This window comes from Nilaparvata lugens, chromosome 7, assembly GCF_014356525.2.
Source record: "Nilaparvata lugens isolate BPH chromosome 7, ASM1435652v1, whole genome shotgun sequence".
Taxonomy (NCBI): Eukaryota; Metazoa; Arthropoda; class Insecta; order Hemiptera; family Delphacidae; genus Nilaparvata; species Nilaparvata lugens.
The window spans coordinates 23,562,961-23,590,369 of NC_052510.1; the positions used below are offsets into that span (position 1 = coordinate 23,562,961).

General features: G+C 34.2%; 1 protein-coding gene across 4 annotated transcripts in view; it reads left to right on the plus strand.

Moving 5' to 3' along the window:
• The window catches only part of LOC111046315 (rho guanine nucleotide exchange factor 17), a 216,859-nt gene that overhangs the window by 126,174 nt on the left and 63,276 nt on the right, over positions 1-27,409 (plus strand). For all 4 annotated transcript variants that reach the window (XM_039432363.1, XM_039432361.1, XM_039432364.1 and 1 more), the window contains exons 4-5: positions 20,344-20,421; positions 27,039-27,116. In XM_039432363.1, the coding sequence (XP_039288297.1) occupies positions 20,344-20,421; positions 27,039-27,116 (156 nt within the window). The remainder of the gene's footprint in view (positions 1-20,343; positions 20,422-27,038; positions 27,117-27,409) is intronic.

The following is a 27,409-nucleotide window of genomic DNA, read 5'->3' on the forward strand; positions in this document are numbered from 1 at the left end:
CCACATCTCGGTTACTGACTTATCAGATTACACTGCTTGGATAATCCTATGTCTTCCCATCTGCATGAATCCACTCGGAGTCCAACGATTTGCCATCAACCTGCTTGGCTCCAAACCCCCCTCAATACACACACTCTCTTCTTCCTTCCCGCAATATCCTCCTCCTCATCCTCTTTCTTCCGTCCTTCGTTATGGACAACGTGGTGATCCTAAATTCAGTGTCCCCTTCACTTTCCACTGAAAATAGTCCCATTGTAAAAATATCACTAGGCCGAATAACTTCTTGTCTAAAATTAATGCTATTTGAACTCTGGTGTTATATTTTAATAGCACACATAAACCTTCAAAATTGGGCTACTATAGTTGGCCGTTGTACTGAAATCAATATTATATAATATTGAAATTCGTGCAATCATACAGTACATACGTACAGAAAGCCGTTCCTTCACATTCGTATGTCAGAATGCTAAGCTCTTTACCTTATTTTTCAATTTACAACTTGAAAAACCGTAAAATTGTTCCCAACATGACCCAGCTCAACTGGCAACTTCCGAGTTACTGACGGCGGCGACAGTTAATCCGCCGCAAGCTTGAGGCAGGCACGTAGGCCTACATCCAGTGCAATGCCTTGAAACATAGTTGAAGTGAGTGATTTCCAGTCAAGCGATAACGGCCCACACTCATCCCTTTCAATCGCCAGACATCTAATCCTTCCACAACATGACTATCTGTCTATCCACTGAGTTTTTTACAATAGCATTCCTCTTCACGGCAAGAAAGAGATAATATTTGAATGCTCTCCTCAAATGTTTCCTTTTTTAGTATGTTCTGTTATTCCCCTTATTTCTATTATTCATAACATTTTCAGTATATAACTGAAAAAATCATCTCAGTTAAACTATCCAATTAGTGCGTGCAGAGGGCTGTACAGTATTAATTAAAATTTCAGTTTTTAATCTCTTAGACACTAGAAGAGATTTCTGTGAGAAATGGTTTAGCAGTAAGTTGAATTCTTTTCCTTATTGGTATCGTGATATTAGCATTCGAGAATTCTTCTTAGAATTAGAGGATTCAATCTTAGATCTAAATGCCAAATCGAAGCATTAACCATCATCAAAATAATTCAAAATCAAAACCTATTCTATTTGAATATAGAATAAGACAAACAAAACCAGTATTTCGAAAAAAAAACAAACATTTACCCTGCAAGTATACGTGGATACCTGTAACTAGCTAGAAACTTAGACCTTTCAAATCAGCATTTGAAGACCAATTTAATAGACATGGTATCAATATTTGAAATAATTTGAAAGAGTCCTTAATTCTTCCTCTCAGAATCATGGATCATATTCATTGCATGTTGGCGTGCGGATCAAGTCCAACTCTTGACTAGGCCTATTGCTCTTTCGGGTATCCTTGCTGTTCTTGCAGGGCCTGCTAACTTTCAAAGCAACGGAGGTAACATCAATTAAAAATCCAGCAGACCTTGCCAGAACAGCAACAACAGCATCTCCACGTGGGAACAAGCTATCACATATGAATACTATTTTTTTTTATTTAAAATTTTTACAAAGTAGCACTGATTGGAGAGAAAAACTGAGGATACTCCTTGTACTATTTCTCTCCTAAATTTAGATAACATTTTAAATGTCCGAAATAGGGTTATGGTTTCACTTTCCTAAAATTTGGTCCATTTTCACTAAAAAACAACAAAAACTAAGAATTTTAAATTTTGACGGTTAAAAACAGAATAAAAACAAAAAAAAAATCTGGTGTGGCGCACTCACACAACTTTCCTTGCCGTTATGAAAATTGATAACCTGACGCTAGTGTTCCCGCGCATCTCAAACCTACTATTCAAAGATTTGAGCCAGCTGGTGACAGGGCAATAACGCTGGAGACACACGAGGTCTGCTATCTCGTCATAGTGAATCATTTAATAGAATCAACAGTTGCCAACAGTTTGCAATTGGATAATCACATTTTCTGGGATTTCGAGCTTATTTTTAATTTTAGGTGAAAATGTTACTAAACATTAATTGTAGAAATTCTCATACTCAATCTATTCCACTCAAAATTTTTTGTTTAAATTGTACCTGAAGCCTGATAATTGATAATCTAAAATCAAACTTTGCATAGATGGGGCGGAGCTCCTGACATTTTTACAGATATGGGACTTGTGGCAGTTGATAGAGCTTATCAATGAGTATTTTAGGTATAACTTCGAGAAAATCGCGAAAAACCCTGTTTTTGACAACATTTTCGCCATTTTAGCTGCCATCTTGAATTGCATTTGATCGAAATTGTTCGTGTCTGATCCTTATATTGTAAGGAGCTTACGTTCCATATTTCAGGTCATTCGGTTAATTGGGAGATGAGATATCGTGTACACAGACGCACATACACTCATACACACACACTCACATACAGACCAATACCCAAAAACCACTTTTTTGGACTCAGGGGACCTTGAAACATATAGAAATTTGGAAATTGGGGTACCTTAATTTTTTTCGGAAAGCAATACTTTCCTTACCTATGGTAATAGGGCAAGGAAAGTAAAATGGAATGACGGCTCCAGTTACGGTGCTCGGTAACCATCATCACAACGAACGTTACATTCAAAGAACTGACTGAATGGAACGGGAAAAAACCGTTACTAACGCATGCGCGATACGGTGCTGTCTGAGACCAAGAGTAGTTTGTGTTTAGAATAATACTTTTAATAACATCACTGTCGGTTAAATTACAGTGTTGCTGGATTATGAAATCTTGGTTAGTTAACCGGAAAACTTAATCGGAATTAAAAACTAACCGATCTTTGTGGAACAGAAATGAATCCGTAAAACTAACACTGATTTGTTAATTGGCGTTAATGTCCATATTTAACAGACATTCGTGCAACTGGCCCATAGTTATGAAACTTCGTTTTCCTGATGCAATGTTTAGCAGAGGTGCCCAGCCCCCCCAAGGACAATGGCGCATGCCCCCCCCCAATCCAAGTGTAATGCCCCCCCCCCCCAAAGTACCCCAAATCCCAACCCTTTAGTTTTTAACATTAGTCAGTGTATGACAATAAAATTCACATCTTACATTCTAATCTTCCAAAGGACATTATTTACCTTTGGTCTTGTGAGGAATTCTTTCTGTTTTCATAATATTGTAAAAATATATACCATTGTTTCTCATCTCTTTTAGAATAGAAATAAAGTATCTTTTCGATATTATTTTTGAGACTAGCAGTGCACCCGTTCTTGTTCGGGAGGACTAAAAAGTACTACATTACATCAGGAAAAACTACATGACAAATATTTTAATAAGATATTAAAAGATAAGTAAGAGAGGCTTTGCTTTTTAAATGTGAAGGTTACTTATGAAAAGTTGATTAATAATTCTTTATTGCAAAAGAATATTGTATAGCAATTTTGGTACCTAAACATTCATACAAATTTGGAGCGATTTTATTCATACAATATATACATGGTGTTTCAGAAGTAGTGTCGAGAATTTTAGGGTATTGTACCTGGATGCTAGGAGACTACAAATGTCATATTTGAAGTGTCCAAAACTCAGCGGTTATCCTTATAGCTGCCATTTTGTTTTTTTCACTTAAAAATTTTTATCTCAAGAACGAAATGTTGTATTGATCTGAAATTTGGCATGAATATTTATGCTATAAAGACTCAACTATAAAAAATAAAAAAAAAAATTTTCGTTGGAATTTTTCAAAATGGCGGCCATTTTAAATTTTTGATGGCGAATATCTCAAAAACCGTCCATTTTACAGAAAATTTACAAGAGACGAAAAAGTTAGCAAATTTTTTCACGATTCCAATGATACCTAATTTATTAAGATTGGTCGAAGAATAACAGAGAAATTAATTTTTTTCGTACTGCATGCATGACCACTTTTCACCATTTAAAGATCAATATTAATTTTTTAATTCCAGATGTATTTAAGATGAAGCTTTGAAACTCGGTATGGCTCCATATGGGCAAACAGATGATTTTACAATGGTTTTCAGATGATAATGTTTGTCTTGTAAAAGTATTGTTGTTTCATTAAAAGTAAAGAACCAGATGTAGTGCTTCCTATTTCTTAGTCTCACGTTTCCTGGGTCTTATTTCTATCTTAAATTTCCAGTTTCAATATTTTCTTACGTTGCTTCTACACAAATATTCAATTATTGTAATGGAATTTAGTTCGCTGGAGTACACCGATATTCACTTCATGTATGGAGCAGCTCTTGGCAATGCGACCGAAGCAAGAAGAATGTATGCAGCTGCATTTCCAAACCGCCGTCTCCCTTCCGACAAGGTGTTCACAAGAACTCACAATCGGCTGAGAGAAGTTGGTTCATTTGAACGGAACAGGGTAATTGCTGGTAGGCCTCAAGCAGTTCGAAATGTTGCTTTTGAAGAGGAAGTATTGCAGAAATTCAATTTCAATCCTAGAACGAGTACGAGAGCAGTTGCAAAGCAAATCAATTCAAGTGCTTCTTCTGTGTGGCGTGTACTAAACAAGGAAAGACTTCACCCCTTCCGCTTTCAAAAAGTTCACTCATTGGTTGAACGCGACTATGAGCCAAGAGTAAACTGTGCCCGTTGGTTTCTTCAGCAAGACATTATCCAACCAAATTTTCTAGAAAATGTGTTATTTACCGATGAGTCCAGCTTTACAAGAGAAGGAATCTTCAACTCTCGCAACAGTCACGTCTGGGCCTTAGACAATCCTCATGAGGTCAAAGTGCGTGGTTATCAGCATAGATTTTCGCTGAATGTTTGGGCGGGTATCTTAGGTAATCGCGTGATTGGACCATACATTCTTCCTAATCGTCTGAATTCTCCCACGTACATTACTTTTTTAAGAGACATACTACCAGAACTTTTGGAAGATGTGCCTCTTGCAAACAGATATAATATTTGGTTTCAACATGATGGTGCCCCTGCTCATTTCGGAAATGTTGTTACGGACTTTCTGAACATGACCTATCGTCAGCGGTGGATTGGGCGGGGTGGACCAGTACCGTGGCCCGCACGTTCACCTGACCTCAACCCTTTAGATTTTTTTTTCTGGGGCCATATGAAAGACCTTGTTTACAGCACGCCAGTAGAAAACGAAGAAGACCTTGTGGCAAGAGTGGTTGCTGCAGCAGGTGCCATTCAAGATGATGAAAATGCTTTTATAGCAGTTCGACGGTCCATGATTGAAAGGTGCAGACTGTGTAATCAAGTTGAAGGACGGCATTTTGAGCAATTGCTGCATTAGTATCAGTGAACCGATTTGAGTGAAATTAATATTTTTCAATGTAAAATAAAATTTGGAGGAAAGTTATTCTTGTATATTTCTGTAATAAGAACGGTTTTCATGAAATTATAAAAAAAATTAATATTGATCTTTAAATGGTGAAAAGTGGTCATGCATGCAGTACGAAAAAACTTAATTTCTCTGTTATTCTTTGACCAATCTTAATAAATTAGGTATCATTGGAATCGTGAAAAAATTTGCTAACTTTTTTGTCTCTTGTAAATTTTCTGTAAAATGGACGGTTTTCGAGATATTCGCCATCAAAAATTTAAAATGGCCGCCATTTTGAAAAATTTCAACGAAAAATTTTTTTTTATTTTTTATAGTTGAGTCTTTATAGCATAAATATTCATGCCAAATTTCAGATCAATACAACATTTCGTTCTTGAGATAAAAATTTTTAAGTGAAAAAAACAAAATGGCAGCTATAAGGATAACCGCTGAGTTTTGGACACTTCAAATATGACATTTGTAGTCTCCTAGCATCCAGGTACAATACCCTAAAATTCTCGACACTACTTCTGAAACACCCTGTATAATATCGGCATATAGTAAAGCAATAAGTAGTATTGCTTTCCGAAAAAAAACTGGTGTGGCGCACTCACACAACTTTCCTTGCCGTTATGAAAATTAATCACCTGACGCTAGTGTTCCCGCGCATCTCAAACCTACTATTCAAAGATTTGAGCCAGCTGGTGACAGGGCAATAACGCTGGAGACACACGAGGTCTGCTATCTCGTCATAGTGAATCATTTAATAGAATCAACAGTTGCCAACAGTTTGCAATTGGATAATCACATTTTCTGGAATTTCGAGCTTATTTTTAATTTTAGGTGAAAATGTTACTAAACATTAATTGTAGAAATTCTCATACTCAATCTATTCCACTCAAATTTTTTTGTTTAAATTGTACCTGAAGCCTGATAATTGATAATCTAAAATCAAACTTTGCATAGATGGGGCGGAGCTCCTGACATTTTTACAGATATGGGACTTGTGGCAGTTGATAGAGCTTATCGATGACTATTCCAGGTTTAACTTTAATCAAAATCGTTGGAGCCGTTTTCGAGAAAATCGCAAAAAACCCTGTTTTTGACAACATTTTCGCCATTTTAGCTGCCATCTTGAATCGCATTTGATCGAAATTGTTCGTGTCGGATCCTTATATTGTAAGGACCTAACGTTCCAAATTTCAAGTCATTCTGTCAATTGGGAGATGAGATATCGTGTACACAGACGCACATATACACACACACACACACACACACACACACACACACACACACACACACACACACACACACACACACATACACATACAGACCAATACCCAAAAACCACTTTTTGGACTCAGGGGACCTTGAAACGTATAGAAATTTAGAAATTGGAGTACCTTAATTTTTTTCGGAAACGCAATACTTTCCTTACCTATGGTAATAGGGCAAGGAAAGTAATATCACACTCAAATCACCATTAATTGGCACATTTTTGCGTAATTTGACAAAATTTAGAGCCAGAAAAAACACAACCCACTATTAAGAACAGCTGATTATTGATTTTGATAATCTATATAATTATATAAAAGCGAAATGGCACTCACTCACTGGCTGACTGACTCACTCACTCACAGAACTAAAAATCTACCGCACCAAAAACGTTCAAATTTGGTAGGTATGATCAGTTGGCCCTTTAGAGGCGCACTAAGAAATCTTTTGGCAATATTTTAACTCTAAGGGTGGCTTTTAAGGGTTTAAAGTTCGTCTTTTAGCATGTATATTCTTCTTATTCTCTTAATTATAATTGAAAAATGTCCATACCATATGTTAATATAGAACTATAATCTAGAGAAAGTACCTCTTCGAAACAGTTGTTAACTGGTAACTAAATTGATAATTTTGTCAGGTTGGCATTAAGTTGAGTTGACTTTGTTAGGTTGGCACCAAGTTGAAGATTGAAATGCATTTATCGCGGAAAAATTGATTGGGCACTGCTACTTCAATCAGAGCTATACTTGGGAATATTATATTACTAGCCGTCCGGCTCGCTTCGCTCGCCATATCCGTTTAGCCAGACGTTTAGTCGGGATCCCCGACTGGATCGTCCTAACATGATAAAAATGCCCAAATGAAAAATGCAGGAGAGCGAAGCGAGCCTGCTGATCTCATTCTTGGACGATCCAGTCGGGGGTCCAGACTGGCTAGACGGATATGGCGAGCGAAGCGAGCCTGACGGCTAGTATTATAATATATATTATAAGTATATAATTATAAATACTATAATATTATCGTATGATATTAACTCATCTAGCAGACTCATGTCACGTCATGTCACATCATATCTCGTCGCGTCGCGTCTCTGCGACAATCCTTAGGAATTAGACTTGGTCCCATCACGTTATTCAAATACAATACAGGCCGTGATACACTGAGAAAGATTTTGGTACTTTTTATTTTACATATTCATGAAGTGGTAAAACTTGATTTTTGTTTGTGAATAGAAAAATTTCTTAATCGATCTTGTACTATTCATTTGGAAAACATCCGTTTCCCGTTTGGCTTTGACACATCACTCGTTCTAATGAGTTTATCGTGTCCAAACTTATATTAAAAAGAAAGATCTCATTCAAAAACTCATCATCAATATTTATTGAACAGTATTTGATTATTTACCATGATGTAATAAATAAGTGCCTTAGGAATAAAAAAATCGTGTTGTGTCTGATCCAGCCAGTTTTGAGATCATGAACTCTGGTAGTGTGGTTAGTGAGTTAGAGAGGGTAAATAGAGAAAATGTGTCGGAGTGAGTGAGTAAGCTTGTGAGAGTAAGCAAGTATTTAGGACAGGGTCGATCCGCGAAGGCACGAATGACTTAATAAGATCACAAATCGTCGACGGATATAGCTGGGGAATTGTTGGTTTGCCTTCAAGAAGATTGATATTATTTTATGTGTGGACACTGGACAGTGCTGCAGCACCCACAGTGCAGCCAACTTTTCGCTTTTCGGCCAAAACGTCGAGTCTGACTCTGTACTAATTGAGATGCGCCACTGGCTTATCAATGTTGGTGTTGTGGATGAATATGGGGAAATATGTGGGGGATAATAGAGAGTGGGTGGTTCTGGCTCAACTGCACTTGGCTGCAGTTTGCTTGCCGTTGCTGTTGTTGATGAGCAAGTCGATTTTATTAATGTCTCTGCTGTAATATTGGCTGTTGCTAACGACGTTGTTGGTCAAAGTTTGAGTTTTTTAAACAACTGAAATTTAATAAGCGGGTGCTTTCACAAATAAACTTTTATAATGAGAATCTGATGATGACAAAAATGGTGGATGGGTTGTTGTTTGTTCAAAACTGGTAGATAGTTAGAAGTAAGCTTACTTGTTGAAAAATTCAACTTTTATGATAAACTTCACCTTTCTTAAGTGGATCATTATTCTTTCTTAATTTTTGTGAATATGAAATTGTGAACAATATGAAATTTAATTGAACAAGTGGATCATTTTATGAATTATGACTGATAAGTGCATTTTATCATTGAAAGTAATCTGTATGAAAATTTGTTTTTCAATATTTATCTATTCTGGAAAGTCTGTATAGTGTCTATTGTAATCTGTACTTTTAAACATTCTATTTCCCACTATAAACAGCTTTTTTCAACATCTTGATTTTTCAATATAGTATCAAATCTCAAATGTGGGTGAATAAAAGAATCCTCAACCCCAGAAGTAATCCAAGAATGCTTTTATATTTCTATAATTTAGAATCAAAGGTTTCATATATATTATTTCTGTAAGGCTCCTTGATATAAACTACCCTTAACCATTGTTGATAAAGCAATAACCATAATTGGAGTACCTTAAATGATGGAGCATTGTTACATTAAACATTGTAAGTAAGGGTGATGCTACACCAGGCCGGACACAATTCATGTGTCCATGACATAATTGGACCAAACGCATTGGACACTAGGCATTTGCAAAATGTTGAATGCAATGGTGTGACATCACCTGACATGGTCTCACCTACTCCAATGCTAAGCCTTCTCACTCGGTCATTATTCTGTCTGTTTCTGTCTGGCTTGGTGTGACATCACCCTAATCAAACCTTGTTCATAGTTGGAAATTCTTGGCTTTCAGTAATCTTACCTTGACCGTGCGTGATAAAATATTATCGTAAACCTGAAGTGATCAAACCTGGGCCTTGAATGAAAATATTGTCCTTGAGTAATCAAACCATGATGGTGAGCGATTAATCGTCGACTGTCAGTGATCAAACCTTGACCAACAGTGAGTGATTAAACCTTATAATGAGATGGAACACCTTACCTCCCGGGTCTTCTAATGGAAAATATTGATTAAACCGTATCTTCAAGCTGAGAACCTTGCTAGTGTGTGCCTAAACCTTGACCTGCAGTGATAAAACCTGGTCTTTAAGTGGAAAGTATTGACCCTGAGTGATGAAACCTCATCCTAAAGTGACGGTAACCAGATGATGTGGTGCACCTGATATAATGCGCCTTCCAGGCAGCATGGAGCATCTGCGCATCAGACTGAGTGAGCCGAGCATTGCTCTGCCTACTCCGGCAACTCAGACTCCCTCCACACCCAGCCAAAGCCAACCCAGCAGTGCTGACGCTGACACCACTGTCGATCCACTCTGTTGTTGGGCTCCTGCCACTTGGGTAGGCTATCTAAATATTAATTCATTCAATTGATAAATCTATTTTCTTATTCATTTACTTATTTATTTATCTATTATTCACTCTCTGTAACTGAAAAAAGATTCATAATCTCATAGACATCATAATAAGCCATAGCGCCATAATGCCCACTTCTATTTCGGGCTGCTGTAAGGTCGACTCAAAACTTATGTGTGTACTGGTGAGTGCGTGTGTAAGCAATGATGAAACATTATCGAGATAAATTTTCAGCCATCAGAGAGCTTTCAACCTAAGAGGCGACTACAATAATATCCTCTGTAGTTCAACATAGATCGTTAGAACTAAAACAATGGTGCTAGTTGGGAAATAATTAGCACAAGAAATACTGATTTAAAGGTTAACCATATTGAAATGAATTAGTATACTGTAGATATAAATGAATAAAATAATGAATGAACAATAATAATTGAAAGAAATAATATTGTTCATATTGGGAACTGAAGGAAATTAAGATGAGTTTTGAAAAGATAGCTAAACGAGACTTGCTATAATAACGTGGAAGAAGCGATGAGTTATACTTAGGATTTCTAAAATGATTAACAAAATATTAGATCATTCAAAAATCATTCAACAAAAATTTCAAGTCTAATAAATGCTGTACACTTGTACTCTCTCGTTGAAATCGGCGAAAAAAGTAATGGAAGAAAAATGGATCGTTGATATCTGTTGCTTCCACATATTTTTATTTTTCAATAAATAAATGAAAGAAAGATTGGAGTTGATAGAATCATTCCTATCAACTTGATTTTTGTCATTCAGGAATAATTCTTGAATGTTATACTTTTCTTCCACAGTCTATTCAATGGAATAAAAAAACCTAAAATGTAAACCTCCTTACTTTAGCTAACCCTTATTGAAAAGGTATTCTGAGTTTTGGAACAATTTAATCTCTCAATAAGTTATGTTATGGAAAGGAACTTCACTCTTCTTCAACTACCATTTGAATCTGACAGATGGTCAAAACACTTTTCGGCCACATTTTCGAAAACTGACAACAATTTTTATCAACAGCTCATTCGACTAAATTGCGCAACAGTTTGACGGGTCTGAAAAAATATGTCAGAGAATATTCTCGTTTCACCTCTTTATTTGGATTGATTACAAATGCCGGTAGATGCGCGTACGTAGGTATACGCCTGTTCTTGAAATAAAATGTTTTCTATCAACAATATCTCCACGAATAATTCTGTTTGCATCGACCCACATCAAACACGTCAACAATATCTGCTCCAGTTATCAACAATATCTGCTCCAGTTATTCTCCGTGTGACCTGATCGGCAGTTGTGACATAAATAAAACCAACAACAAGCGGTTACAATATTTATATCAAGTAGTGTTTGTGTAACCTGCTGTTTAGACCTTTTTCACAAACTCTATTTCCGTGGATACTCAATTTATATTGTAATTACACAAGAAATAAGGCAGATTTCCCTCATGACCCGAGAGGCAGACAACTTACGTAACTCCATATGACATTGCAATGTATTTTTACTATAAAGGAAATTATTTGGTTTTTTATGTCACATTGTAAGCCTTTAAAAACATTAATAGTCCACAATAAGTTTGGAAACTAATAAAAATGTACCATGTTACTACTTTTGATAAACCATTGATTACTAATAATTGAAAGAAAAATTTTTCTAGAGCATTGATTTGTCCCAGAGCACAATTAGACTTTTCTGGGAGGGTACACTGTTAGTTTAATGAACAATCTATATATATGAAATATTTCATTTGGAATTATAAATTATTTATACTCTCGTTCCTTACTTTCTAATACCTATTGCATTCCTTCGTTCAATGTTAAAAAAAGTGTGAAGGTAGGGTAGGGAAAATCTAGTTTTTTTGGTTTGAAATGATGAGACACAATACAGGAATCAGAATTGCTTCAATTATTCTTAGAAGATAGTGAGGTGATGACGCTATTCATACAGCAATAATTCAAATCAAATCAAAATTGTTCATTTATCCTTAATAATAATAGCAAAAAATAAAAACTTAGAAATTAGAAATAAATTATTATAATAATACACAGTATTGAACTAAATTATACAATAAAAATAAGGAAGGTCCCCGCAAGGTTAAAAAACCTGTGTGCAGAGGCCAAGTGTTTGAAAAATCTAAATATTTTAAATTTTCAGGAAAAAAGATGAAATAAATTAATTCAAGAATTTTGACGAATTGGTGCATTATATTGGTAATGTTAATATCAAATTCCATATTATTGCACTGGAGCCGATAATTTTACCGGAGCATTTATAAAACAAATATAACACTTTATTACAGCACCTTTGGAATTTATATTTAATAAATGTCTGAGCAGTGGATATTTTCCCAAGAAATTTAAAGAAGCAAAAATCATACCTATACCTAAATCCAGAGATCTCAGTAAACCTGAAAATTACAGACCAATAAGCCTTTTAAGCAATTTATCCAAAATACTAGAAAAGATTTTAAAATTGAGATTGATGAACTTTTTAGAAAAAGAGAATATAATCAGTGATAACCAGTATGGGTTTCAAGCTAAAAAGTCAACCAACGACGTGGTCATTCATTTGAATAAAATTGTATATGACAATTTTAATAAAAACAAAAAATCTCTAGCCGTCTTCATGGATTTATCAAAGGCTTTCGATACAATTCCACATAATATACTTTTAAATAAGCTGGATGAATCTGGAATTAGAGGATCAGTAAACAAACTTTTTTCAAGCTACTTGTCGGATAGGAAACAATATTTAACTTTAAATGGTCAAACGGATATCTCATCTACTTCAAATTTTGGTTTGCCTCAAGGTTCGGTTTTATCCCCAATATTGATTCTAATCTATATTAACGATCTGTTGAAGCTAAATCTCAGAAATTGTACTACATTGTCATTTGCAGATGATACAACGCTCGTTTTTAGTGGAAATAGCTGGGAGGAGCTTTTTAATAATGCAAACAACAGTTTAAAAATAGTGCAAAAATGGCTTCAGGATCACATTCTCACCTTAAATACCGATAAAACCAAATACATCACTTTCTCACCCAACATAACCGGGCAACCACCAGTATCTCTGGATTTAAAAATGAATACCAATAAAACCAATACTATGAATGAAGAGCAAGAGATAAAATCACTGGAAAGAGTGCTAACTATGAAATACCTAGGAATATTAGTAGACCAACACCTCAAGTGGAACAAACACATAGAATATTTATGTTCAAAACTAAAGTACTTGATACACATCTTCAACAAAATACATAAAATAAAAAATTTGGATATAATTAGGAAAGTATATTATGCATACGCCCACTCATTATTTCAATATGTAATAGAGGTCTGGGGCGCCGCCTTTGACACACATTTAAAAAAAGTTTTTATTTTGCAAAAACACATTATAAGAGCAGCTCTTGGAAGACCATGACTTTATTCAAGTAGAAAAATTTTCATCGAACTAAATGTCCCGACTCTGAGACAGACCTACATTAAAAGAGTAATTCGTTACATAAACAAACATAGAAATCAGTTTAAAATTCATACAACTCCCTATAACATACAGTACAAATAGATTAAACATACATCTCATAAAGCTTACTATATGCAGACATCAACTTCAATACTATTGCAATTATTTAATCAATAAAATACCACTAGATTTTGTTAACAATAATATAACTGGGAATTTAAATAGAATTATACAGGAATGGATTGACAGGAACATCTACTTTAAATTAATCTAATGAATAAGAGTTCGAGATACATTCGTGTATGTCTAAATTTTAGGATGTTGAGGATATGATTTAATATTTTTGCTTTTGTTTTGTATTATTTCTTTTCTTTATTACTATTGTGATTTTATTTTGTATCATGTAATTACAATTGATTCACACCTGCACTCAGGATCTCCTTTGCAGGTTGTTATTAAACTTTATTGTTGATAATAATATAGTGTATGTAAATTATGTATCTATTTTGAAGAGACAATAAAGCAATTTCATTTCATTCAGTGAAAGGAAATAATAAAAAACTGAAAGAAAAATATCTGAATTTAAAAAGAAACTTACTAAACTTAAGAAAAACTAAAAAACAAGAAGAAAGAGTAAGAAGGAAAAGGGGAGTAAGAAAGGATAGGGGAGAAGGCAGAGGGAGACCTAATAGAATTAAGTTTTGTTTCTCAAGATGAATATTGGAGAGAATAAGAGAAAATTTGCTTGGCTTTGGCAGTCACTATTTAAATTATTATGTCATTCGAAGCCAACCACTCATCTCTTACCAGCTTTTTACTCAACTTATTGGTGATGAATTGACGAGGGATTTTATTTATGAGTTTTGATACAATGTATGTGAGAACTTTCCTCTGCAGATAGATAAATTAGTGTCAGCAACCTGAAAAGTAATGGATGAGGGACGGAGATTATATGTAGATTCACACAAATTGAATAGATCCTTAAGTTTGTTCATATAAGTTATGATAATTTTTATATACAACTGCTTATGCTGATTTATTTTAAATATTTTAGATATTATTTAGATTTTTAAACAATTATTTAGATAGCTGGAGAGAAGTTTAAGGGGTACTCCACGAATGCCTAGCTTTTCCATTTTCATTAGGAGTTTAGAATGTGGGACAGTGTCAAAAGCTTTGGCAAGGTCTAAGAATATAGCTACTGTTTTCAAATAATTATTAAAATTATTAGAAATTGTTTGGGTTAGAAGAACAATGGCATCTATTGTAATTTTATTATATTGGAAACCAAATTGATGTTTTTGAATGATATTATGCTTTAGTAAATAGGTAACTGGACGGTATTTAATTAATCTTCCAAATATTTTGGAGAAACTGCTCAACATACTGATAGGACGGTAATTTGCTGGATTTGAAGGGTCACCCGTTTTATTTAAAGGAATAATATTTGCTAATCTTAAACTATCTGGGAAATGACCCTCCAAAAAACATCGATTTATTATTATTGTCAATGGTCTGACAATAAATGGCCAGATGATTGTTAAGCATTTATTGTTAATTCTGTCAACACCTGGAGCTGCGTTAGTTTTCAATGATTTCGAAGTGGTAGAGACTTCATTTTCATTTGTAGGAGTTATGAAAAACGATTCATTAGAATTCTGTAAACATGAATCCTTGAATTTGTTACCAGCAGTTGAGATAGGATTATTTTTTTTTTCAATTCTTCAGCATAACTTTTTCCAACCTGCACAAAATGTTGATTTAGTACATCGGCATCCAGTTTTGGAAATTGTGTACTTCTTTTCCTTCCCAACATTTCATTCAATGTTTCCCAAATTTTTTTAGTATTATTTTTATTTTGATTAATTTTGTTTTTATAGTAACTACATTTACTTTGTTTTAGTAATTTATTGAGAAAATTTCTATAAGCAATATATTCCTCCTTCAAAACTGTATTAAAAGGCTGTTTTGTCAGTGTTTATACATTTTGTCACGTCTTCTAATTAAATTTATAAGGCCACGTGTGATCCAAGGTTTGAGAGGTTGGAGTCTATGAGGAATGTTTACTCTGACAGTAGCGTGTTCAATGTGATTTGATATCTTGCCTGTGAACATGTTCATTTGATCGTTAACGTGGAGATTTGCTTCTAATAAGTCATCCCACTTTTCTGTTTCTATTGAGAGCAACAATTTATTATAGTCTATTTTTGTAAATGAAGGATTAGGTTTTACAGAATTTGAAAGGTCCGTGTTTAGATCTATGTGGATGCTAAAACAAAATTGATCTGTAATATTTGTTTTTATTATTGAGCTTTTTACATTATTAGGATTAAAGGTGGAGTTTTTGAAAAATATATGATTCTGATCCATTATTTATTCTAGTATAATTGAGTAATTATTAAAAATATAGAGGTGGGGGTAGAGCGAATAGGAAATTCAATTGAAATGATAAAACGCATCTGAATAATGTGAACAGTTTCAGCACACTTGAAGATGATTAGGGGATGAAGCCATGCATGTTTGCAGCAGTCAGCCACCGCATTCGCCTTCGCCATGGCTTTCAAAGCAAAGCAGTCAATGCGAAGTTGCGAAAATCTAGTCGCTAATTTCTCAATTAATCAGTCTCTAATTACAAGTTTCAGGCAATTAGGAATGGAATGCATATTTCATTTGCTGAATTCTCACCAATTATTCGGAACAAAAATTAGATAAAAGAGGTCTTTATTATGCAAAAATTTTATTATTTTCATCCTCTTGAGCTGTGTGATCTTGTTATCTTTTTTCTTACAATTTGTAAATATTGTGAACTGGATTAAATCTGAATTTGAATTTTGCCGCCTTTATCATATACAATACGCTTCTCTACGCAGCGCTTTCTGTGTGTTTTGGAATACGTTGCGCTACGCTATTGTTTTATTCATATACAGTATACCGAATTCATTTTCACATGCTTAACCTTTAAATCAGTATTTCTTGTGCTGATTATTTCCTAACTACCGTAACACTATTTAGTTCTAACGATCTATGCAGAACTACAGTGGATATTTGTAGTAGCCTCTTAGGTTGAAAGCTCTCTGATGGCTGAAAATTTATCTCGATAATGTTTCATCAGTGCTTACACACGCACTCACCAGCACTCACATAAGGTTTGAGTCGACCTTACAGCAACCCGAAATAGAAGTGGTCATTATGGCGCCATGGCTCATATGATGGTCTATGAGATTATCAGGCATGACACGATACAAACCTGGAATCTGTCAACCCTCTACATTAGCGACCTCATCTGCATCAATTATCTAGGTCTGGCTATTCGCCCTCGGTTTTATTCTCTCTCTCACACTCTTCTCTCTTTCTCACTCTCTTTCACTCACACCTTGTCTTCTACATAAGCCTCTCCTACTCTCTCACACTGTCACTCTTTCTTAACTCTCCCGCTCTTTCTATTACACTCTCACTCAATGCATTCACACTCTCTCATTCTCCCCTCACTATCACTATTATTCTATGACACATGGAACTCTCTCTCTCTCTTTCTCTTGTCATCCTCCATTTGTCCATCCATATCTTCCATCATCAATGCCATAGCATTAAACGATTGCATTCCTGTCCAATCCCCCCTCCACCCTGCAACCGTCACCTCGACAACTGTTTTACGATTTACAAATTTTGGGTGGAATTAGTGGAAACAGCAGTAAATAATCGCAGTTGCATGTTTCCTGAACGAAATTCATTTGGTGATGATGAACTGAGGTAGCATTGTGATTCAAGATTCCAGATGGTAAAGCACAATTTGTTAGGTAGTTTCATTATTCGAGCTACATTTCTCGAGCTATTACTCAGATCTTTATTGTTATGAAAAATTGTGGAAATTGAATTTGGTTTGTGTCAAATTCTTTCAGTTACATTCTATTGTTTCTCATTACAGTTCTACTCCCGAAGGATATTCTCATATGCATTTGCCATTCGTATCTTTTATATTTATTTGCAAATCTATTGGCAAAATAAAATGATCGAAATTTATTGTTATTGATGTTATGCAATCCTCTATATTATCCTCTACACTACATCCTTAACCCCTTACCTAGCCTTAATTAATATCCTCCCACTTGTACCTGTCATATTTTCCACTTCCCTGTGAACTCTCCCCATCTAATTAATTACATTTATTCCATCATTTGTATGAGTTTCCACGAATATATTTCACTTTTTATTTAATTTAATTTATTTAGTTGATTTGGAAGTGTTATTTTTTTGTTTTGTTTTATTTTATAAGTATATACATCTTGTCAGACCATCAATGTAAGATGTATTTAATGAATATCAAATCAGAGATAAGGGAAGATATTACTAACTTCTCTCTGATCAAACGAACCTAGGAAAAACGGGCAGAAATTGTCCCAGGTTGAACAGGGTGCACTCATATTAGAACAGGCTCAGTGACAATTAGGCCAACTTTGTTTCCATGTAGAATGCCAATGAATTATGCTAATGTTATTAATTAATGAGATCAGCTAATGCAGTTGATAGATTGGAAGAAAATATTACATTTTCACAAATGACTTCCCAGAAATGAGATTTCTGATTCTAAACAAAAAGTCAATCAACTGAATACTATTGTAGTAGACTGTCTGAGGGAAAATACCACCGAACAATTTGAAAGACTAATTTAAGTGAGTTTTGTCTAAACAAAAGGATTTAATTAGGACAGACAGTGTCTGTGACGTCAGTAAATGAACTGAAGCGCCCATAGAATAATTGTTCTTCGTGGGGTTTCGTCAGAAACCTCTGAAAGAAGAATGGAAGAAAAAGCAGAAAATTGACGAGAACACAAAGATCACCTCCATGATTCATTACAAACTGTCTTCTATTTTCTTCATTTGTTGACTTCATTGTTTGTCAATATTTTCTTGTTAAGTAGAATGCTTGTTTTTTTATGGAAGAGAGAAATTCGATGAGCCGCTTTACCACTCAATTTTTTCTCTAGAAGGAACAAAATTAAAAAGAAGCTTCATGTTCCATTTCAATTGAATTTAAAATATAAATTTGAATTATTAATAATAGTAATAAACATAGCAGCAGAATAATTCATCAAAGTTTTGTCATAGACCGATTTTGATGAAAAACTCACATAGCAATGTGGTGAAAAATCGAAATAATAATAATTTTTTTTTAAATTAATTTTCGTTTAAAATTTACATTGTATCTTAATACACACATTGCTTCAATTACACCTCTAGCTTATAGTTGAGGAGTATCAAACTACATAATAATAATCATAAATTCTATAAATACATTAAATACAAATGAAAAAAACATTTTTGATAGTGTTTGTTTAAAGTTTGTTATTACAGTACTCCCATTAGGGATTGAATATTCAGAGTTCCAATTTCCACCACTTGAATCCATTGAATTGGTGCTCTACCTTACAGACAATTGCATTTAGATTGCATTTATAATAATAACTAGCCGGCAGGCTCGCTTCGCTGAATCATGTGGAGATGAGACCAGCAGACTCGCCTGCATTCTCCAGTTTAACTCACTTCCTCCCGTCAGATAATCAAATACAGTCATTTATAGAGGCTCCATTCAATCGCCAGTCGACAGACCATGCAGGAAAACGCCGCTTTTGGTCGTATCTTTGGCTAACTTTTTATCTCTTTATGTAAAACTTTTCTAGACCTTAGCTGAATATCTGAGCCGAATTTGAAAATTTTCTGTTTATTTGCTCCTGATAAAGCTGAGAAAACGCGAATGAACGCTGGAAAATCGCCGATTTTCAGAGTAATCTCTGGTATTTTTAGCATGATTTCAATTTCCTGGACCTTTGTCCAATTTCCTGGACAAGTAAGAACAAATTCTTACTTGTATAATACCTTATACAACACTTTACACCTACGATGTTCCTTTAAAATAAATAGGTTCTACTCTTTGTTTCTAGAAGTCATGTACTCATCTACATATTTATTCTCTGTTCTGAATACGTTAATTTTTCCATTTGTTTCCATTATAATGTGCTAGTAGGCAATGGGTTTTGAAATACCTGGCAATACATTGTCATTTGTGATAAAGAATCAATCAATCTTTGTAGTAAATTTGAACATTTTCTCTCGATTGGTTCTTGAAAAATCTGAGAAAACGCTGGGGAACGCTAGGAGACCGCTGTAAAACTGCCTATCTTGCGCGTAATTTTGAAGTCCTCTCAAATAGAATTTCCAGACTCTAGATGAATTAATTCTGCACCAAACTTGAACATTTTATGTCAATTAGTTCTTGAAATAATTGGGAGAACGCAGAAAAACGCAGGAGAACGCTAGGAAAACGCAGTAGAACCGCCTATCTTGGGCGTGATTTTGAATTCCTCTCGAGACAAAATTTCTAGACCCTAGCTGAACTTCCGTACCTAATTTGAACATTTTCTGTCAATTAGTTCTTGAAAAAGTTCATAGAACGCTGAAAAAACGCGGATTCTGGGCGTATCTTTGGAATTTTTTTCAAATCCATTCGTAGTGCGCCTCTAGAACTGCCTCTAGTGCGGCCAACTAAACAAATATGTCAAATTTGAACGTATTTGGTTCAGTAGATTTTTAGTTCTGTTGAATATGAATGAGTGAGTGTGTAAATGAATTAGTGCCATTTCGCTTTTATAGATAATAATAAAAAAAATATCAATTGAATATTATTATGTTGTAAATTACCTAAACTCTGAACCGCTGTCAAAATTATATAAAATGCTGAAATGTTACTTCCATTCACTCTACTTTTACCCCCATTCGCTAGTTTAGCTTTTATAAAATCACACTCATATATTCGATCATATTTTTGAAAAAATTCTGTTGAACTTTATTTGTTTTTTGTTTTTTGCAGGATTTAAGGACACACGTGGTGTTGGAACTTTTCGAGACAGAAAGGTCCTATGTGGAGTCACTGCAAATTCTAGTCAATGTAAGTTTACAATTCTCATTTTTGGAAATTAAATTTATTACTTTCTGAATAGTCCCTGTACCTATTCTCACCCAATTTTTAATTGAAATATTATTGTTTACTCTCTCATTCCAATTAGGCTTGTGCAAATCATCGAAATTTCCCTCAATAAACTGCGTGAAATCAAATATCGGTATGAGGATAAAATCATAATATTAGAGGGAAATCTACTTTTTCCTACCCGAGAGAAAGTGCTCATTTCTTCATCAATTATTATAGTATGCAAAATAACTCATTCCCACACTAGTGTGGGAAAGTAGACTCCAGTGCGGGAAAATACTTTGATATTCAACATAACACGAAATAGTACGCTTTATGGTGTTTCAGTGCGGTAATATGAAAAATCTGGTGTGGCGCACTCACACAACTTTCCTTGCCGTTATGAAAATTTCTCACCTGACGCTAGTGTTCCCGCGCATCTCAAGTCTACTATTCAAAGATTTGAGCCAGCTGGTGACAGGGCAATAACGCTGGAGACACACATGAGGTCTGCTATCTCTTCATAGCTTATATGATTTAATAGAATCAACAATAATTTGCAATTGAATAATCACATTTTCTCGAATTTAAAGCTTATTTTCAATTTTAGGTGAAAATGTTACTGAACATTAATTGTAGAGATTTTCATGCTCAATCTACTCCACTTGATTTTTTTTTGTTTCAATTGTATCTGAAGCCTGATAATTGGGAATCTATCTGCATTGATGGGGCGGAGCTCCTGAAATTTTTACAGATATGGGACTTGTGGCAGTTGATAGAGCTTATCGATGACTATTTTAGGTATGAATTTGATCAAAATCGTTGGAGCCGTTTCCGAGAAAATCACGAAAAACCCTGTTTTTGACATTTTCGCCATTTTAGCCGCGATCTTGAATTGCATTTGATCTGAATCAAATTCATCAGTTTGTGTCGGATCCTTATAGTGAAAGGACCTTAAGTTCCAAATTTCAAGTCATTCCGTTAATTGGGAGATGAGATAACGTGTACACAGACGCACATACACTCATACACACACACACACACACACACACACACACACACACACACACACACACACACACACACACACACACACACACACACACACACACACACACACACACACACACACACACACACACACACACACACACACATACAGACCAATACCCAAAAACCAGTTTTTTGGACTCAGAGGACCTTGAAACGTATAGAAATTTAGAAATTGGGGTACCTTAATTTTTTTCGGAAAGCAATACTTTCCTTACCTATGGTAATAGGGCAAGGAAAGTAAAAATCAGTGCATGGATATGAAAAATTAATTGGCAACACTGACTGTGGTTAGACAGTTTATAGACCGAATTAAATATATGCAACTCATTGTTCAGTCACAGAATAGGTAAAGAATGGAAACTTGTAGTCAAACGCCTATCTAACCAATGCTTTTTACATGACGCAAATACTAGACACGTCACGTGACCTTGGGAAGTTCCAATCCTGGTCTTCTGATTGGCTCGTGGCAGTGAATGAGATCAATTGATCCGGATCATTAAAGTGATCCGAACCTACCATCAATACTATTACAATGCGGCGCTTCCTAACAAGATGGCGGATATTTGCGTCAGGGTACTAGCCAAGTTTCCATACTGTGGTTCAGTATCCATGGTGCAGAGCAGAGGCAGCAGCGTGATCCTGCAGCGTGTCAGCCTCTTGCATGGACAGGTAGGGGGGTTCGAATCCCAGCCACAGTCTTGAGAATGTAATGTTGGCGAAATAAATAACTTAATTGACTTAATAACTTGATTAATAAATATCAATATTAAAAAATAAATTAGGTTTGTTGAATTATTAATTTATGAAGCTTATATGAATAAATAAATAATTGTATATAAAAATATATTATTGTAATAATTAATGATAATATCGGATAATACATATTATATAAATTAATTGATAAAAAAAAATCAATTGAATTCAGGTTGAAAAATTTCAGGCTAAACAATTTTCAAATAATCAAAAACTATCTTGAATAATTGAGATTGATAAAATAGTCAAAATTAATAAATAATCATTCTGTTTTTGTATATAAATAAGCTTATGAATAAACTCCTGACAGAAGTATTGTATGCCTTTTCCACATTACTCATTTTCCATTCTGAGAATGGTGAATTTCCCTTTAAGATTGGATATCAAAATAAATTAAGTTTGAGATAACTTCGGAATATCACTGCTATGGTCTTTCACGCCAACTTCTGAGCATTTTTGTGCGGAATGATTTCAACCTTTATCATCAACAAAGAAATACTACAAAATTACACAGTCAAACATTTGATGAACTATCTATAGGACATTTCACTTTTCACTGAAGTTGAAAGGTGTATTATTCAATTACTGACTGATGGAGAATATATGACAGATGAAAATCGACAGTCAGCTCAACAAATGTTAAGAAAGAATATAGACATTTTTGCTTTTGAAGATGAAGATATGGGTTATACCAACCTCACATATCACAGAATTGATACTGGAGATACTCATCCAATAAAACAACGACCTAGAGGAGTACCATTCGCAAAAAGACAAGAAGTAGGTGATATGTTGCAAAAGATGAAGGGACAGAATGTTATTGAAGAATCACACAGCCCTTGGTCATCACCAGTAGATTTGGTTAAGAAAAAAGATGGCAGTATGAGATCCTGTATGGACTACAGAAAATTGAATGAAGTTACAAAGAAAGATAGTTACCCACTCCCTCGAATTAATGACAGTTCAGATACACTTTCCAGTTCCAAGTGGTTTTCTACACTTGATCTGAAAAGCGGGTATTAGCAGGTGGCATTACATCCTGATGATAAAGAGAAGACAGCATTTTCAACAGGGGAAGGTTTATGGCAGTTCAATGTCATGCCATTTGGTCTTACTAATGCACCACTAACATTTGAGAGATTAATGGATATGGTGCTTCGTGGTCTGTCTTGGGAAGTATGCTTAGTCTATCTTGATGATATTATTGTAATGGGAAAGATATTTGAAGAACATCTGGATAACTTGGAAAAGGTATTTTCTAGACTAAAAACAGCTAACCTGAAATTATCTTCAAAGAAGTGTAACCTGTTTAGAAGAAGTACTGGTCATGACAAAACCTGAAAGAATGTTGGAAAATGAGACAAACCTAATTGAGCCTAACCAGAGCATGTATAATAGAGGGTTGTTGACTGGACACTCAATTATTGGAAAAACTAAAACAATTCCCGGTGGTATACCATAAGGTAATATAAGCTCTCTTCTATTGTAAACAGTCTTATTTTGTTACAATCTTTTTGTTCTATTGTTTTGTTTTCCTGGTGATGATTTAAATGCAAATATTCATTATCAAATTTAATAACATTCCTGGAGATATCAATTACAAATTTATACTCTCTCATAAGATCTAGGCCTAAAATGAAATCATCCATTATTGATACAACGAAAACGGTAGCTCGTATTCTCTTTCGACCAATAAGTATATAAGACAATGTCAGCTTTTCCATGTACAGGGAAGTTTTCTCCAGAAGCAGTTTAAAGAACAAATTTTCTTTCTATCTGTTTAACTTTTGAAAAATAAATTAGATCTGGACGTATGATTGATGACGTTGCTCCTGTGTCAATTGTTACCAAACACTCTTTTCCTTCAATTGTCCCATTCGTGTGTAAGCTGTGCCGTGCTACCAATTTCTCCTAAATAGGTTGGATAGCATTTTTCACCTATTAACCTAAGGAAATTTATCGGCTCCAAAGTGGTAGATTCTTGATAAACTATGAATGGATCTATCGCCTATGAATGAGAAATCCAATTTTCAGAGCAAACCAACTTATAATCTTCAGAAGAATTTTGGCAATATACAACACAAATCTAAAAAAAAAATAATACCTTACACACTTAAACATCCTAGCATCATTACAAGCTAAAATACTTATCCAGTTTATATAGTTGAAAACAATGGCTATAGGCTTGTAAACACACGAAACAATTATAGACAAAATTAGAACACTATAAACTGTTCAAAACTCAATTTAAAACATTAAAATTTTCAATGAAACAGAAAAATATTCAGAGAGCACAAAACACTTTTCAGTAGCCAGCCACCATTTTTTAGAGAAGAAGGAAAAGCACAAAGTACAGAGCAAAGCCTTGTAGACACACCTCAAACCAGTGACGACTTCATGAACACGTCACCAAAAAATTATAAATTACAAGTTTAGAATTTACATTTTACATTATTTGTTCTCAATAAAACTTTATTTCGAAACTGTTATTTTAAATTTATATATCCTCTATATTATCTGTTAATTCTGTTAACTCTGTTTCGGTGATACCATGGAATATGCAACACAATTATTTACGATAAATTCTCAGTCAAAAAGTTGTCAGTATATCGATTACTCTGATATTTACTATCAATTTTTATAGATCTCGAATTGAAGATTCGATTTTAATCGAGAAAAATGTAATATTACAGCTGTTCCCATTCCTTTTAATCATAGTAACACTACCAATTATTGCTTCTGAGGTCTCATTGGTAGCAACTGACATTAGCCTCCCAATGTCAACTGAATTTAGTTTTCTTTCTGTTCAGTGTTGTTTAGTGATTTTGCTACTGACTTATTTTTCATAGGTACAAATTTACAGTATCTCTTCGAATGTCCTACTTTTCCACAGTTCCAACATCGATTTTCACGTTTTTGTTGCGGACACCATAATTGTATATGTCTACTCTCTCCACATAGCCAACACTCTAAATTGTTGTTAGTTTGTGTCACCTCATCCGTATTTAGTACTCTACTCTGGCGAGTTGGTAGTACAGCATGAGCTGCTCTCTTAGCAGCATCCAATATCAGAGCTTGGGTAAGTGCAGACCGCATATTAAGATGGTTTCATGGTTTCCAATCAACAATGACATCTTTATTTCGTTATCACGAATCCATCTATGAATGTTTGCGAAGCTAAATGTTGTTGAATATCGACTGGTGCAGAAATATAAGCGATTTGAGCCAACAGCTCTACATCAGCTCCAAATTCTTGCAAACTCTCACCATTTCTTTGAGAACGACTTTTCAGTTGACACCTGTATACGTTCTGTAGGTGGCCATCCCCATAGCGTTGTTCTAGTGCTAACATTAATTTATCAAAATCTAATTTTTCACTTGATAAAGTTTTTAACAGGTTAGCAGCTTGCCCTGTCAAGGCTAACGTCAAATGTACAGTTTTCTCTTTATTGGTCCAATTATTAAATGTAGCCGCTGCTTCGAATTGTATTTTGAAAATGTTCCAAGAAGAATGACCATCGTAATTTGGTGGTTTAACTTTTTTTCATTTTTTTCTCTATTGTATTGTTAGCAGCTAACGTTGGAAGGTTACTCTCATCATTTATAATGTAAGTTTCCTCATTGTTGATGCCATCATTGAATATATGTCCATCAACATTAATCTCATTCACCAACCTACCTTATTTTGCATTGATTGTTAAAATTTGTTCATTTGTCTTATTAGAAAAGACCTCGACTGTATTGTTCATTTTAGCAATTTGTTCATTTGTATTATTAGACAAGACCTCAATTGTATTATTTAAAAGATTCATACTTCCCCTTACAACTTTTAATTCATTTTCAATTTGCTGCCTTTGTTGAATTGAATTATTACTCAAGTCTTCTATTTTATTGCTCACAGCATTCATATCTTTCCTCACTAAATCTATGCCTTTTTCAAATCCCTGTTTCAATTTTTGTCTCATATCAGATATAGATTCTAGCATACCTTCCTTAAGTGAATTTACCATCTCGTTGAATGCTTCTATCTCCATTTTTGATCTTGCTCTTGTTTTCATGCAAAACTTTTCTTTTTTTTGGTAACAAATTTTTAGCACAATATTCTTCTTTTTAAGGATTCAATCTCACTTCCGACACCAATGTTGTAGATGTGCTTTTTAATTGTCACTTTATTTATTAAAAGTTTGCATATTAAACAAGATCAAAATAAAATAAAACATATTCAACATCTCTCATCAAAATCCAACTTAAAACTCAGCTAGTTATTTTCTCATAAACAGTTGGTTACCAAAAACAATCACCCTGGGAACCGGGTCCACATGATTAGTGTCCATGCAGGCCTTGCCTACATCAATATTATAATAGTTTGTTATGATGGAATTAAAACATGTGCTTATCATTTTATGAAAATGCTTTTTAATACGTCAATAATCGCCATAGACTTGGAATTTGGATTTGTATGAACGAATTTAATACTTTCTAAAACAACAATAATAATTCAGAATTCAACCTACACTTCGATAAATGTATATTAAAAAATTCAAAAAACATTCTTAATTTCAATTACTATATTATATTTTTTGCAGTATCAATATTCGGAAGAGAAACAGTTTTGGGTTGAGGATGTTGCTTTCCTCTTAATCATTGTCTCAATTTGTGAATTATATGACATGAATGACCTATTATCATCATTCTAATTAATTTAATGGGAGGAAATTTTAGTTATTCCCCTTTAGTATTTTCCTTTTATTGAAAATTCTACTCATAAGTTAATTCTACACTCTCTTTTCCAGAAATATTTGCAGCCTCTGAAAAGTCCAGAAAACGCTGGACTGGTAGAAGCAGCTTTGGTAGATGAAATATTTTATCAGGTAAACTATTTTGAAATAATTTTCCACTGAATCATATCGGTAATATTTTATTGGCCTCTCGTCAAATACTACTCAATTTGATCTGTCTTCACCTTTATGGCTTTCTTATTGCTCTTTCTAATTCAATTTTTCAATTATTCTATTCTCTTCCTCTTATTCCGTCTAATATTATTATCATTATTTTCAATATTCTAAAATAATCAATAACAAAGATATTTGAAATATTGAAGCTCAATAATCGGATATCAAAATATCAATGAATATAAAAAAAATCGCAACAATTCAGAATATTA